Consider the following 17777-nt stretch of genomic DNA (forward strand, 5'->3'; position numbering starts at 1 on the left):
TTTTTTTTTTTTTTTTTTTTTTTTTTTTTTTTTTTTTTTTTTTTTTTTTTTTTTTTTTTTTTTTTTTCTTTCTTTCTTTCTTTCTTTCTTTCTTTCTTTCTTTCTTTCTCGTTCGATCGAAGAATTCCAAGCACTAGCAGTCATTTTGACTATTGATTTTATTTTGGGTGGGCCGGACCTCTCGGTATGGGCCCAAAACCATCCTAAAGCCCAAATTTTAAGTTGGTGGCTGGGTCCAACCAAAGTCAGCACAAGGTAGAAAGAAGACCAGCGACTCTGCAGCTGCTGTTTCTCTTCTCCCGCTTCCCAGTTAATTCCATTTCCAGGCCGAGAGGCGAGAAATCGATTCGTCCTCCTCCTTCCCCGATAATATGGAAAAACTGATCCACCTATCTCTGCTGCTACTTCTCTCTTTCCACTACTTTCAAATCGCAGGGGCCTCCACCCACATCTACCCCTCCCAGCCCTTCCACGATGTCGGTAATTCTCTTCTCCTCTACGGTGGCAGCGAGGGCATCTTCGCCTCTTCTCGATCTTTCATCAGGTAGGTATATTATATATCCTTGCTAGTATCATTCAACTCTTGTGCTGTCCTCATTGGTCTGTCCTCGTCGTGCAGGTTTGAGAACATCACTCTCTGGAGAACGATTACTACAACTGGTAACCGCCGCCACAGCAATGGGTTAGTCCAAGCAGTGGTCTTTGAAGCCTCCGATCGTAACAATATCGGTGGTTCAGCTTACGGCGGCCAAAGATCTATTTGCTGCACTCCGGATCTGGCCAAGCTTCAAGGTTGTAAGCAGGGTGAGATCATTAGGATCCCTTCTGCACATGACCCTAGATGGCCTATCCTCTTACGTGTCCGCTTCAAAGGAAGGCGTTTGTCTGCTAAGATGGAAGACACTGAGATTCTAATCAGCAAAACTGGAATCTATAACCTCTTGTTCATATCCTGCGATCCACAACTCAAGGGCCTCAAAATGACCGGAAAGACTGTTTGGAAAAATCCCGACGGCTATCTCCCTGGTAGGATGGCTCCCCTCATGAATTTCTATGTCTATATGTCTCTCGCATATTTGTTGCTCAGTGCTGTCTGGTTCTTCCAGTATTTGAGGTTCCGGATGGATATACTGCCACTTCAACATTGCATAACTGCTGTCCTTGTTCTCGGATTGCTTGAGATGCTCTTTTGGTACTTGGATTATGCAAATTTTAACAACACGGGGATGAGGCCTTTAGCCCTCACTACATGGGTTGTTACCATTGGCGCCTTCAGAAAGACTTTTTCCCGCATTCTCATACTCTGTGTTTCCATGGGATTTGGGGTTGTCAAAACCACTCTTGGTGGTCTCACCTCTAAAGTCCTCCTTGTTGGAGTTACTTACTTCATAGCTTCTGAGATGCTTGATATAGCTGAGCACGTTGGCATCATTGACGACATGTCCGGAAGATCAAAACTTTTTCTTGTCCTTCCTGACGCCTTCCTGGATGCATTCCTCATTTTGTGGATATTTACCTCTCTTTCGAAAACACTGGAACAGTTACAGGTTTCTCTTCCTTTCCAAATTAGCAACTCTGTGATCAGACTCTGTAAGTTGTAAGGTTTTGTTTGTGGCTAAAAGTTTCTTTAATTGTTTTTTTCTTGCGCAGATGAAGAGGACCTCGGTGAAGTTGGAAATTTACCGCAAGTTCTCAAATGCTCTTGCAGTGATGGTTGTTGTCTCTGTTGCATGGATAGTGTATGAGGTACCATCCTGTCAAGCCCGATTTGTTGCTGAATTAGTAACCTCAAATCTTACTTTTAAGGAAACCTAGAGAGGGAGACAGGGCTAAGGCAGATGCCAGTCTAATCTTCCTTAGAATTGCACAAAAAATTTGATACCTGTTCACCTAAAACTGGCGTAAAATTCAAGCTAGGAAAAAAGAAGCTCCTTCCCAGCTTGCCTGATGATTTGTTCCCTGCAGGTGTATTTCAAAGCAACAGATCCATTCAATGAACGATGGCAGACTGCTTGGACCATAACTGCCTTCTGGGATGTTATTGCATTCTTGTTGCTATGTATTATTTGCTATCTCTGGACCCCCTCACAGAACTCCCAGAGGTATATTCCATCACTCAAAAGATTTTTTGATACCTGTTCAGCATACCAACCAATAAATAAGCCTGGTTTTGCGAGTTGCGAGTTACTTGCTTGTGGGAAGTCTTGGTCCACTTTGTTGTCCCAGGATGTGACAGGGATGCTAATATGAAACTAATGATGGACAGATATGCGTATTCGGGAGACGTGGATGAAGAAAACGAGGAAGCTCAGTCACTGACAGGGGGGAAGCAAGAAGGTGATATTAGCTTAGTTAAGCAAGAGAAGAATGCCGACTCGGACAGTGAAGAAGATGTCGAAGAAGATAAGAGAGAGTGAGGAGAGTCAGCAAAGAAACGGCTAGACATCTGTGTTTGATCATGAGCTGAGGCAAGTAGAAATATCAGCATGAGGGTCAACTCTATAGCACAAAGCAACAAAGCTACGACGTCTTAATACATATATGTAATTGTGTGTTTGTATTTTTTTTTTTTTTTTCTGAAGTACAGATAAAACTTTGCAATATTCGAGTATCAGTTTTGTGATGCAACATATGTCCTTATTGAAGAACCAACATCTGAGTCATCTAATCCTTCTCTGTTGAGCTCAGCCCGGTGTTGCTGTCATAGAATTTAGAAATCGCATCGCACACGGCCCTAGTGATAAAACTTTTCATTCTGTTTGTGGTGTAAGATGAGGAGGAGAGGGTGAGATTTGCCTAAAATAAAATGCTGTAAATTAATACTAGTATTTTATTGGTGGTTAAAATTGGTATTATTGTGCATTATTAATTCGTCAATTACTGTCCGGACGCGGAAACAGGGACGCTCTCTCTCTATCTCTCTTATTGTGCTTCAACACACCGCCATTTACAGATTAGTAGAGATTGCAAGTGGATTGAAGTGAGAGTGGAAAGGGAGAGGGAGCTTCCTGCTTTCACTTATAATTATGCCTCCTCCTCCTCCTCCTTCTACTTCCAGGCCAGGTATCAACGGACATGGACGTCCTCCGATCGCTGCTGAGACGGTGGTGGTTAGGCACCAGCAGCCGTATTACCGGAGCTACTCGTCTTCTTCGTCGTCGGCGTCGCTGAAGGGATGCTGCTGCTGCTTGTTTTTGCTGTTCGCGTTCCTGGCGCTGCTAGTACTGGCGGTGGTGCTCATAGTAATACTGGCGGTGAAGCCGAAGAAGCCGCAGTTCGATCTACAGCAAGTGGCAGTGGTGTACATGGGAATCTCTAACCCTAGCGCTGTTCTGGATCCAACCACCGCCTCCCTCTCCCTGACCATCCGCATGCTCTTCACCGCCGGCAACCCCAACAAGGTCGGGATCAGGTACGGGGAGTCCAGCTTCACGGTGATGTACAAAGGCATGCCACTGGGGAGGGCGACGGTGCCCGGATTCTACCAGGACGCGCACAGTACGAGGAACGTGGAGGCCACCATTTCCGTCGATAGAGTCAATCTTATGCAAGCCCACGCCGCCGATCTCGTCAGAGACGCTTCCTTGAACGACCGAGTGGAGCTCACAGTCCGCGGAGACGTTGGCGCTAAGATCCGAGTCATGAATTTCGATTCACCGGGAGTTCAGGTTCTCCTTCTTCTCCCTTCTTCCCTTTCGTCACAATCGGGGATCTGGCCTAGCTAAGCCTAGTGTGAACACTACTAAACTCTTCTTGACTCTTGACAAAGAAATTACCACCCAGTCAACACACACACCCATTCGTAAAAACAATTGCCGGTAAAAGTTAAAAAACAAAAGAAAAGAAGTTGTTTTTTTTTTTTTTTTTTTTTTTTAAAAAAAAAANAAGAAGTTGTTAAGTTAATAGATTCCTTACACCACTAGTCATGCTCTCTGTCCCCACTCTGCTTTGCTTTTCGCCTTTGCTTCTCCTTCACTTTTGATATTGTCTAGGATCCACGTACGTATGCGTATGCCACCACCTAAAAAAAAAAGCTAAATAATAATCCATCTATGTATATTGATTAAGCTGTAAATAATCCATCGGCCATCGCCTTCCTTTGATATTGATAAATGATATTGATGTGAAAAAACGACCGATGCATTGCAGGTATCGGTCAATTGCGGGATAGGCATTAGTCCCAGAAAGCAAGCTCTCATTTACAAACAATGTGGCTTTGATGGCCTCAGCGTCTAATTCCAAACTGTAACATAAATATATATATATATATATATATTATATATTTCTTCTACTGACCACTCCCAGCCTGCGAGGAGTTGCAAAAAGACTAAAAGATCCCAGCCAAAACTGGTAAGTAAAGAAATTGGTATCCTTTACCTGCTTCTTTGGGAAATTTTTGTTTGTACAAGCTCAATTTGCAAAAGCAACAATGTTTATTTACCAAAGATAAATTTACTCACCCAGTAATTTACTCACGCTGCAATCCCTTGGCCCATCTAAGGAGCATTCGTTTCTATTTATCAATCCCTTGGCTCATCCGCTTGCTACATATCAAATATATTGAGTAATTTTTGTGAGGTTTGCTCTGACATACGCTTTCTCCTGTTTGGTTGAATTCGACGAGATGCAAATACTCGTGCATCACACGCTGCTAAGTTGAAGTGAACTGCTCCAGAATAGATAGCTTTCAATATTGATTTTCTTGATTCGGTTACAATGCGAGAGTGGATGGTCTGCCATTCATTTGATTTGATGGTACCGCAATATGCAAAGCAGTCTCAGAATACTTAATTTACATGGTCAATATGCGACTGAAATGACCCGAGACTGTTCTTTTCGGATTACATATCTGAAGATACGTGATCAGTTCCACCAACCTCTCAATCGACTATCTTGGTAGCAATCCATCGCAAGTGTCTAAGGCTTGTGAAAAGTGAGTTTCTAATCAAGCCTCCACCTCCTTAATAATTCCCATTGTAACCTGTTGTTATCTTATCCTTGGCAAGTGTCTAAAAACATGTGACAGAGAGACTAAGGAGTCTAAAGCTTGTGAAAGTGATTTTCTAATTAAGCCTCCACCTCCTTATTCGCTTTTGTAACCTGTTATTATATCTGTAGCATTTTTAGCAGCCTCCACCTCCTTGTTGTCATTCTTTTTGCTTGGCTTTTAGAGTCTTTTATCTTTCTCCTTTACAACCTTTATCAGTAAAGCTTTCTTTATCCTGGTATGTCTTATTGTCCTTTCGGAGCATCCTTCTTAAAAGGGGCTTCCGTCAGTTTACCTTGTAATACACCGGAAACCTTCTCACAAGTCACTCAATAATATTGAACGGCTTACACACGCAAGCACTAAGGCGACTTTGCGGGCTCAATCAGAGGTTGTTACTATGCAAAAGCCCAGCTATGAGTAAAGAGCAGTTTTCACTCTCGGCGGGTAGTTACACACTCGAGTTCTTTAAACAAGCTCCCCACATCAATTGTAATTGACGGTGCAATGCTACTTTTCTGCAGAAGAAAGATTAGTAAAGGAGTTTTCTCGTTAGCACCCAAGTGGAAAAGAATCACTCGCATCATCAGGTAAGAAGTTTGGTTCTGAGGCTCATCGCTTTAGTTTCAAAGCTTATCCAGCTCGCCGGGTCTTTTCATTTGTTAATATGTTGGAATAACCTAATTAGCAACAATTGTAGTTTTGATCCCTTCTAGATCATCAACAAAACGTAGTTAGTCCCATTCGGATTGATTTTTAGCTGTTTGATTGAAAGAGCCTTTGCAATGATTATGTATGATGGAATGCTTTTACCCTAATATAATAGTAACAACTGCAATTTAGCGTAAAGTTTTTTTTTTTATTCCCTGTGTATTATTAACAAACATCATAGTTATTTTCTGTGCTTTGGCTCTATTCTTGCACCGTTTGATTGACGAGCTAACATTGTTTTAGGAAAGACGATATAGCGTATACGTTTTAAACCGATTTGGGTCTTGAATCCTTATTTCTTCGGTACAGTAAAGCTCAAACAAGTAATTGGAGAAATACACTATACACACACGGCACGAGCACGACTTAGGAAACAGATTTTTTAAGTGTTCGACGAATCGCCCCATCGTGGCTTGCTTATTGAGGAAAAAGACTGGGAATCTTCCTCTTCGAGCGAAAACGAAGCTGGTTTTCTAAATGATGATGACGAAGAGTTTCATTCTGGTGGTTCAGTGTCCAAGTTACAGTTCAGGTGAATAAACATCCGCGACTAATTTTTCGTTTTAGTAGCCCTCATCATAAACTGCTAAGTCAACTGAAGAAGTGACTTAGATATTCTTCAGGAAAGCTCAAGTGTGAGAAAGTCTCTTAGTGATAGAGAAGGTTACACGGGCTCGAAGAAGGAATTTGTCACGTGGGAGTCACGTGCTATGTTGTGAGAGTTGTAACAAACTCAGGAGGGCACAACGGTCTTTTCTCTCTTTAGGGATTTATATCGTCTTCTTCCTCTTTCTCTAATTCAGTTAGTTCGATCAAGGTTGTTAGATCGTTAGAGAGAGATTGAGAGAAGAGAAGAAGAAAGAGAGAGAGGTTCTGAGCGATTGTAACCTAAGGATTGTTTCTCAGAGTTCTAGTGGATTCCAGAGGTTTACTCCGGCGAGACGTAGGGATTCCGACGTAGGGATTCCGGTTTGGATCCTGAACTCGTAAATCGCGTGTGTTCTTTCTTTTCTGTTCTCGGATTCGTTTATTCTTTAATTCAATTCATTCATCAATTGCGTAGTCAGATCTCTCGGAATCTATAACAAGTGGTATCAGAGCAAGGTTCCGGCGATAGAGCGGTAGTGATTTCAAGATGTCTGGAGTTCCGATTGCGGTGTTTGACGGATCGGGTGATTTCTCTCTATGGAAGATGCGGATACGAGCACATCTTAGTGTCATCGGTTTAAAGGATGTATTGGCAGTTAGATCTCCGGTTCCTGATCTAACCGAAGAGGAGTTACAAGATCCGGAGAAGGAAAAGAAGCGAAAGGCGGAGGATGCTGCGAGGTTAGAAAGGTGCGATAAGGCTAAGAATGTGATATTCTTGAATGTAGCAGATAAGGTCTTAAGAAACATTGAGCTATGTGAGACTGCAGCGGAAGCTTGGGCTACTTTGGATAAGATGTTCATGCCAACGTCTCTGCCGCACCGGGTTTATTCACAACTCAACTTCTATACTTTCAAGATGCAAGAGAATAAGAAGATTGATGATAATATAGATGATTTCTTGAAGATTGTTGCGGATCTGAATCATCTGTAGATTGAGGTTTCAGATGAGGTACAGGCAATTATCTTGTTGAGTTCGTTGCCAGCTAGGTTTGATAGTTTGGTTGAGACGTTGAAATATAGTACGGGTAGAGAGAAGTTGAGATTGGATGATGTAATGGTTGCTGCGAGAGACAAAGAACGAGAGGTGGCACAGAATGGTAAAACGGTTGCTGAGGGTTTCTTTGCAAGAGGACGATCAGAAGGGAAATATTCTAATCAGTCTCCAAAAGGTAAAGGAAGATCTCGTTCTAAGTCGAGAGATGGTAAAAGAGTATGTTGGATATGTGGGAAGGAAGGTCATTTCAAAAAGCAGTGTTACAAATGGCTAGACAAGAACAAAGGAAAGGTTCAGGGTTCTTAAAAAGCATAAGCGAGTTTAGCTAAGTCAGGGACAGAGCAAGATGCGGCTATGGTTTTGATGGCTGAAGGTGAGTCTCTGTTAGTGACAGGGAATGTTGCAAGTGAATGGGTCTTAGATACGGGATGTTCCTTTCACATGTCTCCAAGGAGGGATTTGTTTTCTGAGTTTAAAGTACTGAGCTCCGGTGTTGTAAAAATGGGGAACAATACTTACGCTCAAGTTGAAGGCATAGGGAATATCAAGATAAGGAATGAAGACGGAACTTATGTTGTTTTGACCGATGTGAGATATATGCCAACGATGTCTAGAAACTTGATCTCACTTGGGACATTAGAAGACAAGGGTTGCTGGTTTAAGTCGCAGAATGGGATTCTCAAGGTGATTAAGGGATGTTCAATGTTACTTAAAGGACATAAGCGAGATACGTTGTATATTCTTCAGGGAAGAGCTGAAGTTGGAGAAGTGAACTCATCTGAGCTTTCTAAGGATGAGACAGCATTGTGGCATAGCAGACTTGGTCACATGAGTCAGAAGGGGATGGAGGTTCTAGTTAAAAAGGGATATGTACAACATATTACTAAGGAGAAACTGGGATAAAGGAGTTGAAGTTTTGCGAGGACTGTGTGTATGGGAAGAATCAGAGAGTAAGCTTTACCCCTGCACAACATATAACTAAGGAGAAACTGGGATATGTACATTCAGACTTGTGGGGGTCTCCTCACAATCCTCCATCTCTTGGTAATAGTCAATACTTTATCTCATTCATTGATGACTATTCGAGGAAGGTATGGGTTTATTTCCTCAAGAGGAAAGATGAAGCGTTTGCAAAATTTGTTGAGTGGATGAAGATGGTAGAGACTCAGTCTAATAAGAAGGTCAAGAAGTTAAGAACTGATAATGGGTTAGAATACTGCAATCTTCAATTTGAGAATTTCTGCAAGGAAGAAGGAGTGGTAAGGCATAAGACTTGTGCTTATACTCCACAACAAAATGGAGTTGCAGAGAGACTCAACCGAACTATAATGGAAAAGGTGAGGAGTATGTTGAGTGAAAGTGGCATGGAGAAGAAGTTCTGGGCAGAAGCTGTGTCAACTGCGGTTTACCTGATTAACAGGTCTCCTTCGACGGCGATTGATTTTGATTTACCAGAGGAGAAATGGACTTCTACTTTACCTGATTTAAGTTCGTTGGGAAGATTTGGCTGCTTGGCTTATGTGCATGCGGATCAGGGGAAGTTAAATCCTCGAGCTAAGAAAGGTATTTTCACGAGTTACCCTGAAGGAGTGAAAGGGTATAAGGTGTGGTTATTGGAGGAAGGTAAATGCATCATTAGTAGAAATGTGGTATTCAGGGAGGAAGTCTTGTATAAAGATCTGAAGAATGGAGTGCCAGTTGGAATCTATGATTATGTTTCTGATTCTGTAGGAGAAGGATCTGGGACTGATGGTCTAGGTGTTTCAGTTCAAGGTGGAGCTGATCAATCTATTAACACTCAAGGTGAAGCTTCTCAAACTACAGATTCAACAGTGTTAGATCATAATGATCAAAAAGGAAATGGTGAAGAGACAGAGTCTGATGAGGAAGTAGATCTCAGTGACGATCAATTAGTCAGAGATAGAGCTAAAAGGACGATCAAGTATAATCCCAAGTATAACGAGTCAAACCTGGTTGGCTATGCGTGTTATATTGAAGATGATGGTAAAGATGCACCAAAGTCATATCATGAAGCAATGTTGGATGCAGATTGGGAGAAATGGCTGGAAGCAATGAAAGAAGAAATGTCGTCAATGCGTAAGAATCATACTTGGGATCTTGGAGACAAACCTAAAGGAGTCAAAGTGGTGGGATGTAAGTGGGTGTTCACAAGAAAACCAGGAATACCTGGGGTAGAGGCACCGAGATTTAAGGCGAGACTAGTAGCCAAGGGTTTCACTCAGAGACAGGGGATAGACTACACGGAGATATTTTCTCCAGTGGTTAAGCATGTGTCCATTCGGTATCTTCTGTCTATGGTGGTCCAATTGGACATGGAATTGCAGCGGATGGATGTGAAGACTGCGTTTTTACACGGGTATCTGGATGAGGAGATATTCATGGCTCAACCTGAAGGTTTCCAAGATGAAATATTTCCAGAAAAGGTATGTCTGCTCAAAAAGTCTCTTTATGGTTTGAAACAGTCTCCTAGGCAGTGGAATTTGAGATTTGATGAATTCATGGTGGAGATAGGATTTGCTAGAAGTGCTTATGACAGTTGTGTGTATTGGAAGAAGTTTGGTGATCAAGCTTATGTTTATCTACTTTTATATGTGGATGACATGCTTATTGCTTCTGTGAGTAAGTCACATGTAAAGGAGCTGAAAGAATTGCTTAGTGGTGAGTTCGAGATGAAGGACTTAGGAGATGCTAAAAAGATCTTAGGCATGGAGATCACTCGAGATCGGGCTGCAGGTGTGCTAACTCTTTCACAAGAGGGTTATGTGAAGAAGGTGTTACGGACGTTTAAGATGGATAAAGCTAAGTCTGTTGAGACACCTATGGGAGCTCATTTTAAGTTGAGAGCGGCAACAAATGAAGAGTTTGAAGAGCAGTTTCAAAAGATGAAGATTGTGCTTTACTCAAACACAGTTGGGAGCATCATGTACTCGATGATAGGCACTCGACCAGACCTCGCGTTCCCAGTAGGGATTATAAGTCGTTTTATGAGCCGTCCTCTGAAGGATCATTGGCAAGCGGTCAAGTGGTTCTTGAGGTATATGAGAGGCTCAGAAGGTAAGAAGTTGTGTTACAGGAAGCAGGATGATTTCTTGTTAAGAGGATATTGTGACTCCGACTATGCTAACAATACAGATAATCGGAGGTCTATTACTGAAGTTTGTATTTACTGTAGGAGGTAACACTATCAGCTGGAAGTCGAAGTTACAAAAGGTGGTTGCTCTCTCTACTACAGAGGTGGAGTACATGGCACTTACTGAAGCAGTAAAGGAAGCGATCTGGCTCAAGGGATTGGCTGGAGCGCTTGGTTTCTCACAAGATTTTGTGGAGGTTCATAGTGATTCTCAGAGTGCTATTGCTCTTGCTAAGAACTCAGTTCATCACGAGAAAACCAAGCATATCGATATTCGTCTACACTTCATCAGGGATATCGTAAGTGAAGGTTTGGTTAAGTTGGTGAAGATTGCAAGCGAATGCAATCCTGCTGATATTTTCACTAAGGTTGTACCGGTGGATAAGTTTCAGGGAGCATTGGAGATGCTCCGAGTAACTGATAACTGAGCAGTAAAGCTCACAAGGTTGAGCGGTGAAGCTCATAGCTGGGTGGTATAGCTCAGGTACCGGAGGGAATCCAAGTACTAGAAGAGAGGCTAGAAGATTATCAAAGTCAAGGTGGAGAATTGAAGAAGTGACTTAGATATTCTTCAGGAAAGCTTAAGTGTGAGGAAGTCTCTTAGTGATAGAGAAGGTTACACGGGCTCGAAGAATGAATTTGTCACGTGGGAGTCACGTGCTATGTTGTGAGAGTTGTAACAAACTCATGAGGGCACAACGGTCTTTTCTCTCTTTAGGGATTTATATCGTCTTCTTCCTCTTTCTCTAATTCAGTTAGTTCGATCAAGGTTGTTAGATCATTAGAGAGAGATTGAGAGAAGAGAAGAAGAAAGAGAGAGAGGTTCTGAGCGATTGTAACCTAAGGATTGTTTCTCAGAGTTCTAGTGGATTCCGGAGGTTTACTCCGGCGAGACGTAGGATTCCGGTTTGGATCCTGAACTCGTAAATCGCGTGTGTTCTTTCTTTTCTGTTCTCGAATTCGTTTATTCTTTAATTCAATTCATTCATCAATTGCGTAGTCAGATCTATCGGAATCTATAACATCAACAGTTCATACGCTTAGTTTCTCTTTTTATTGGTGCTTGCAACATGTAGAGTAGGATCTTCGAAGGCTCGTTGGATTGCCGAATTAGGAATGGCTGAAGTTGAGGTTAAAAGGGGGAAACTTTGGACAACTACTGGAATCATTCGTAGTGGAAAGACATATTGCTTCATATAAGAGGCTTTGTATGTGCCAAACTAAAGTTTTATGGATCTTAGATTTCTGAAATATTCATATTTCATATTTCTGAAATATTCATATTTCTGAAGCATGTTCCTTTTTAGGATTCTCTTCTTCTCGTGGCAGGTATTTGAGTGAAATAGGAGAGTTGCAGATCTTAGGTAGTGAAGATGATGTTGTGATCCCATTGAAGGACTTGTATGAGAAAGTTGCAGAGGAAAAAAGCGGTTGCTGTTGGGAAAACTATGAGATTTATAGATACTTAAAGGGTCTTGGTTACATCGTAGGCAGACATGGGGTTTCTTGGACGTCAAAGGATGCTGCATTTACAGTTCGTTCCGGTGAATGTCCTGAAGACAAGGATACTGTAGCTAAAATCTTGGGAGATATGCAGATCTGTGATGGGAAAGCGGTGTATGACGTGTATTTGCCGAATAGCCGGTTCAAGAAGTCTTCTCCTGGTGTACCGAGCTTTGTGGCTTGCTTCTCGGGGTAAGCGCTTTCGTTTGTTGGAACTATGGGAGCAAGTTTTGCATTACACATCTTACTCAATATGCTCATCCTCTTTTACAGGGACTCTCCACCAAGCAGAGAAGATATTAAAGTTCTGCAAAAACGCATAGCTGTACAATTAATGTTTTGCCTTATCGCTCAGGGCCGTGCCAGTTTCTTTTCCTTCAGTTCCATAGACCTCCCTGTCTTACCATAAAATGTAACAAAAGACTGATTGATCTTGTATTCTTTCGACAAAGTCACAAAACAAAGTAACTTTGATGTACGTATATCATGAGGTAATATCTACGACTATATGTATTTTTACAATGGATAGGAAGAATCTTGTAAAAGGCTTCAGACGAAAAAATGAAAGACAAAAGCTTCTTTGAGTGAGATTGCTTGTATCCCCTCAGATCATCTAAGGACTGCCGAGGTTTCTCAGGTCCCTTGACTTGGCAAATAGAGATTAGGATACAAGTCCTTCTATCGTTTTTTCTGCAATTCCAGTGACTTTTATATGACCTGCAACTCTGATACAAAATAATCCACAATCGCACAAACACACCAAGAATCACCAAACAATCGATTGAGTATTCATAAAACACTAATCGAAAAGCCAGCTCCCAGATTGGGAGAAACCCAGCAAAATATTTTTAAGAGTTTACAAATTTTTGATAAGATTCGATGATGAAAAACAAAAAGAACAATCACATGGTTTTAATGTTTCCCTCAACGGCTTCTTAGCCGCTTTATCTCGACCCTCCACGTGTACCGCTTGAGATAAGCCGATTCTTTATTTGATTTCTTCTCACGTGCCACCCACACGTACGGTTCTGTATCACAACTTCCCCTCCTAACAAAACCTCGACCTCAAGGTTTAAACATCAATTGCAGGGAATTTCTTCTTCAGATCGAACAGAAACTCCCATGTAGCCTCCTCCAAAGGTTCGCCCACCCACTTCACTAGAACCTTAGTAGCTGCTCGTCCCTGTCTATTCACCATCTTCCTTTCCACAATCAACTCAGGTTCTTTGGTAAAGACCTCGGACATCACTGTTGGTAATTGAGTAGTGGTGAGCACATTACCCACGAGAACCTTCAACTGAGAGACATGAAAAACCGGATGTATCTGCGAAGAAGATGGAAGAGCGAGCTTATAGGCAACCTCTCCACATTTGTCAGTGACCTTGTAAGGACCGAAGTACTTGGGAGAGAGCTTTTGATTGGCCCTTGAAACCACATATTGTTGTCGATATGGTTGAAGCTTAACATACACATAATCTCCGATTTCGAAATCACGCTCAGTGCGGTGTTTATCTGCAACTTGTTTCATTCTGTGTTGTGCTCGAAGCAGGTGGAACTTAAGAAACTTCAGCATATTCTCCCTTTCCTGCAGCGAACAAGCCACAACAGCCACTTTGCACTCTCCTAGTAAGTATGGAAGATGGACAGGAGGAGCTTGGCCGTATACTGCCTCGAACGGAGTCATATTGGTGGAAGTGTGATAGTTGGTGTTGTACCAATACTCTGCTAAGGCGAGCCATTTGCACCACATGTGAGGATGAGCATGGCACATACAGCGCAAATATGTTTCAAGGCATCGGTTAACCACCTCCGTTTGGCCATCACTCTGAGGGTGGTATGCACTGGACATTTTAAGAGAGACCCCTTGCAGAGTGAAAAACTCCTTCCAAAACTCACTTGTAAACACAGAGTCCCTGTCACTCACAATTGAAGTAGGGCAACCGTGTAGTTTAAAAACATTATCCAAGTATGCCTGAGCAACCGAAAGAGCACTGTAAGGGTGTGACAAGGCGATAAAATGAGCTGCCTTACTGAGCCGATCCACCACCACCATGATAACTGTCTTACCTGCAGAATCAGGCAAACCATCAATGAAATCCATAGACACTTCACTCCAAATCGTTTCCGGAATGGGTAGTAGTTGTAAAAGACCAGGCGACGCTGCGTTATCGCTTTTGCATTGCTGGCAGACATTACATCCACGAATAAACATTTGTATGTCCTTCACCATTCCCTTCCAGTAAAACAAACTCCTCACCTTTTGATAAGTAACTTCACGGCCCGAGTGACCACCTACCCCAGAACAATGAAGCCACTCCAACATCGAATTTTTAATAGCAACATCAGCTGGTATGACTATCATGTTCTTACGCCTAAGAATGTCCTGGTTCCACGAATAATTCTTCTTAGCTTCAGGATCCTGCTTCAACTGCTTAATAATGTCTTGAACCACACTTTCCGTAACATACGCAGCTTGAATGTCTCGCAGTAGGTCACACTCAACAGTAGACATTGCCATGTGTAAAATCTCTGCTCCCTCCAGAGGAGACAACGCATCAGCCACTACATTTTCCTTACCCTGCCTATATTGAATCTCGTAATCAAACTCCAATAGTTTTGGCAACCATTGCTGCTGAATAGGCGTATTAAGTCTTTGCTCCAACAAGTACTTGAGACTACGTTGATCCATTTTGATCACGAAATGTTTTGACAGTAAGTAATGTCTCCACTTACGCACTGCCAAAAGCTCCTTCTCGTAGATGGACAAGTGAAGTTGCCTCCCCTTCAATTATCGACTTATATAGGCCAACGGATGACCGTCCTGCATCAACACTGCACCAATATCCTGACCACACGCATCTGTCTCCACCACAAAAGGTTTGTCAAACAAGGGTAATGCTAAAACCGGAGCATTGCAAAGGGCGTCCTTCAGTTCTTGAAAAGCATTTTGTGCTTTTGCAGACCACTTAAATGCCTCTGTTTTAGTCAAGGCGTGCAATGGTGCTGCTATAACACCAAAACCCTTGATAAACCTTCTATAATACCCCGCCAAGCCTAAAAACCCACGCAACTGTTTCAAGGTAGTGGGAACTGGCCACTCCTACACTGCTTGGATCTTCGCGGGGTCAATCGCAATACCTTCATGACTGATGAAATGACCCAAGTATTCCACTCTGGTCACCGCGAACGCACATTTACTCATCTTCGCGAACAATTTGTGAGCTCGCATAACCTCAAAAACACTCTCCAACTGATGAACATGCTCCTTCACAGATGAACTATAGATGAGAATATCATCGAAAAACACAAGAACAAACCTCCGGAGAAAAGGCTTTAAAACTGCATTCATAAGACTTTGGAAGGTTGCTGGTGCATTTGTGAGTCCAATGGGCATAACCAGATATTCATAGTGCCCACTATGTGTTTTAAAAGCAGTCTTGTGGATATCCGGAGGTGACATCCGAACTTGGTGATAGCCAGCCCGCAAATCGATTTTAGAATATACTCTAGACCCTCCCAGTTCATCCATTAAATCTTCAATCAGTGGTATTGGAAACCTGTCCTTCACAGTCATCCCATTGAGCTCCCTGTAATCCACACATAAACGCCACGTACCGTCTTTTTTCTTAACCAATACAACCGGAGAAGCATAAGGACTGGAGCTAACTTGTATGGTGCCCCCAGTCAGCATATCCTCCACTATCTTGTCAATTTCATTCTTCTGATGTAATGCATAGCGGTAAGGACGTTGGTTAACAGGATTAGCTCCCTCCAAAAGTTTGATCTGATGATCGTGATTATCTCTGAACGGGGGTAGTTCAGTTGGTTCAGCAAAAATATCAGGAAATTTCTCGACAATGTCCCCCACTATTGTCTCCTCCTTGCTATCACCAATCATTGTGTTAAGCGTACAAGAAGTCAACACTTCCCCCTCTTTAATTTCTTGCACACACAACATGGCGAATTGAGCTTGCTCATCTTGCAACTTCTGAAGCTTTTGTGCCTTCACGTCACGCACCGAGCCTTGTTTAATGCCATTCAGCCTTACCTTCTTCTTATTAAATCGGAATCGCATCTCCAAGTTCAAGAAATCCCAGTTAATGACGCCCAACGTCTCCAACCATAGAATTCCCAGTACCATAACAATTCCTTGGAGAGGTATAAGTAAGACATCTGATTGAAATTGAGTAGAGTTGAGCTTCCACTTGAAATTCCTGACCGTCCCTTCCACTCTCAACTTCCTACCATCAGCCACTGATATTCGAGTAAGACCAGCAGACTCCACCACAAATCCCAGCTTTGCTGCTACTCGCGGATCCACAAAATTATGAGTTGAACCTGAGTCTACCAACATAAAAATGATCTTCTTCTCATAGGTTCCTTTCACCCTCATGGTTTTGTAGTCTGATATACCTGAAACAGCATTAACTGAAATCCGTGGCATATTGGTTTCATCTTCTTCCCCCAGTTCTTCCCACGCATCCTCAAACTCTTCCTCTACATCCATCCGAAACAGCTGAGTCTTCTTATGGACTAAGTAGTGTTCAGCCGTATACTTCTCATCGCAAAAGTAGCAAAGTCCTTTAGCTCTCCATTCACTCATTTCTTGTTGAGATAATTTCTTAGCTGGATTCCCCGGTGCCTTGAAAGATGTTCTACCATCGTGATCAGCCTTAACTTCCCCTTCGCCACTTCCCTTGTGATGTTCATATATTTTACCATGTTTTCCCTTAGTTTATTCACATCTTTTACATCTTTTGCTATCCATTTTTACCATTATTGCATAGCTTTAGGACTAATCATGCATTAGAGTTTAGTTGCATTGCATTTGCATCTTTTCATGCATAATCAGGTGATTTTGGAGCTTAAGGAGCATGGAAGCAATGCTGAGGAGAAGTGAGGCAATCATGAAAGGAAAGCAAGAGAGTTAAGGCTGAAGAACCAAGGTCCAGAGTCCAACTCGACCCCACACTCGACCAGACACTCGACCGTATGCAGAGGAGGACTCGACCGAATGGAGGAAGCAGAAGAAAAGCCAACTCGACTAGCCACTCGACCGAGCACAGGGTCGAGTTGATCGAGTCGTTGACTATTTTGTCTTTTAGTATTTTTAGGGCTTCCACCCCCTCTCCTATATAAAGCATTGTACCTGCAGCCACCAAAGAGTCCAGCTTTTAGAATAGTCAGAAACCTAGTTTTTACCCTTTTTGGGAATTATTCCTTTTGCACTTTTATTATTTTTAGATCTTGTACTTCCTTGAGAGAAAAACTCTAGATTCTTCAATATTGTTGGTTTCATAACTTTCTTAATATTGAGAATTCGAGTTTCATTCCTTCTTGAATGTTATAGATCTTTGTTTTATCTTTCATTTGATGCAAGTTTCAGTATTTTCTGGGTTTATGATTTTTGTGTTCATCATGTGTTCTTGTGAGTAGTGCTTAGGATCTTGAGGATGGGTTAGGTTGGGCTGTGTTTGAGGTTTGTTTGCTTTGGTCAAGCTTGATTGTGGTAGAATCTCTTCTAGGCTAGATGTTCTTAATGCTAATCCTGAACTGAGAGGTTAGGGTTTGATTTCAAGCATCTTAGCATCACACCAATGTTTAAGGAGCATAGATAAGGCTAGATCTAGAGCTTACCATTAGGCTTGCTAAGAGATTAGAGGTCTTGTTTGGTATGAGATGTATTGCTTAATGCCTGCTTGTGTATACTCTTTACTATGTGAGATCAAGTCTAGAGATGCATAGGTTTGATTGTTTCTTGCCATGAGAGTGGATTAAAC

The 17777-nt window shown here is 42.1% G+C and overlaps 4 protein-coding genes across 4 annotated transcripts in view; 3 read left to right on the forward strand and 1 right to left on the reverse strand.

Moving 5' to 3' along the window:
- LOC104710012 (transmembrane protein 87A-like) lies at positions 286-2663 on the forward strand. Its single transcript, XM_010426538.2, has 5 exons — positions 286-544; positions 620-1547; positions 1651-1746; positions 1966-2102; positions 2267-2663. Exons 1-5 carry the CDS (start codon positions 372-374, stop codon positions 2415-2417), a joined length of 1485 nt encoding a protein of 494 aa, XP_010424840.1. The 5' UTR covers positions 286-371; the 3' UTR covers positions 2418-2663.
- Positions 2871-4475, forward strand: LOC104710014. Its single transcript, XM_019230371.1, has 2 exons — positions 2871-3668; positions 4150-4475. The coding sequence occupies exons 1-2, from the start codon at positions 3027-3029 to the stop codon at positions 4234-4236; spliced, it is 729 nt and encodes a 242-aa protein (XP_019085916.1). The 5' UTR covers positions 2871-3026; the 3' UTR covers positions 4237-4475.
- LOC104710013 lies at positions 11780-12555 on the forward strand (the record flags this gene model as incomplete). The annotated part of the gene is made up of 2 exons (XM_019229817.1): positions 11780-12189; positions 12271-12555. Coding segments are annotated over 2 exons (546 nt in total), but the record flags the coding sequence as incomplete, so codon positions are not given.
- LOC104714861 overlaps positions 14786-17777 on the reverse strand; it is a 4552-nt gene continuing 1560 nt past the window's right edge. The window contains exons 2-3 of the mRNA XM_010432334.1: positions 15136-16693; positions 14786-15051 (exon numbers count right to left, since the gene is read on the reverse strand). Of these exons, the coding sequence (XP_010430636.1) occupies positions 14786-15051; positions 15136-16693 (1824 nt within the window). The remainder of the gene's footprint in view (positions 15052-15135; positions 16694-17777) is intronic.

The sequence above is a fragment of the Camelina sativa genome, chromosome 9 (genome assembly GCF_000633955.1).
Source record: "Camelina sativa cultivar DH55 chromosome 9, Cs, whole genome shotgun sequence".
Taxonomy (NCBI): Eukaryota; Viridiplantae; Streptophyta; class Magnoliopsida; order Brassicales; family Brassicaceae; genus Camelina; species Camelina sativa.

Coding starts and splice junctions, on each gene's coding strand:
- LOC104710012 (XM_010426538.2), top strand. CDS start 372: ATGGAAAAACTGATCCACCTATCTCTGCTGCTACTTCTCTCTTTCCAC. Junction 1,747..1,965: donor TTGCATGGATAGTGTATGAG/GTACCATCCTGT, acceptor TGTTCCCTGCAG/GTGTATTTCAAAGCAACAGA. Junction 2,103..2,266: donor CCCTCACAGAACTCCCAGAG/GTATATTCCATC, acceptor AATGATGGACAG/ATATGCGTATTCGGGAGACG.
- LOC104710014 (XM_019230371.1), top strand. CDS start 3,027: ATGCCTCCTCCTCCTCCTCCTTCTACTTCCAGGCCAGGTATCAACGGA. Junction 3,669..4,149: donor TCGATTCACCGGGAGTTCAG/GTTCTCCTTCTT, acceptor GATGCATTGCAG/GTATCGGTCAATTGCGGGAT.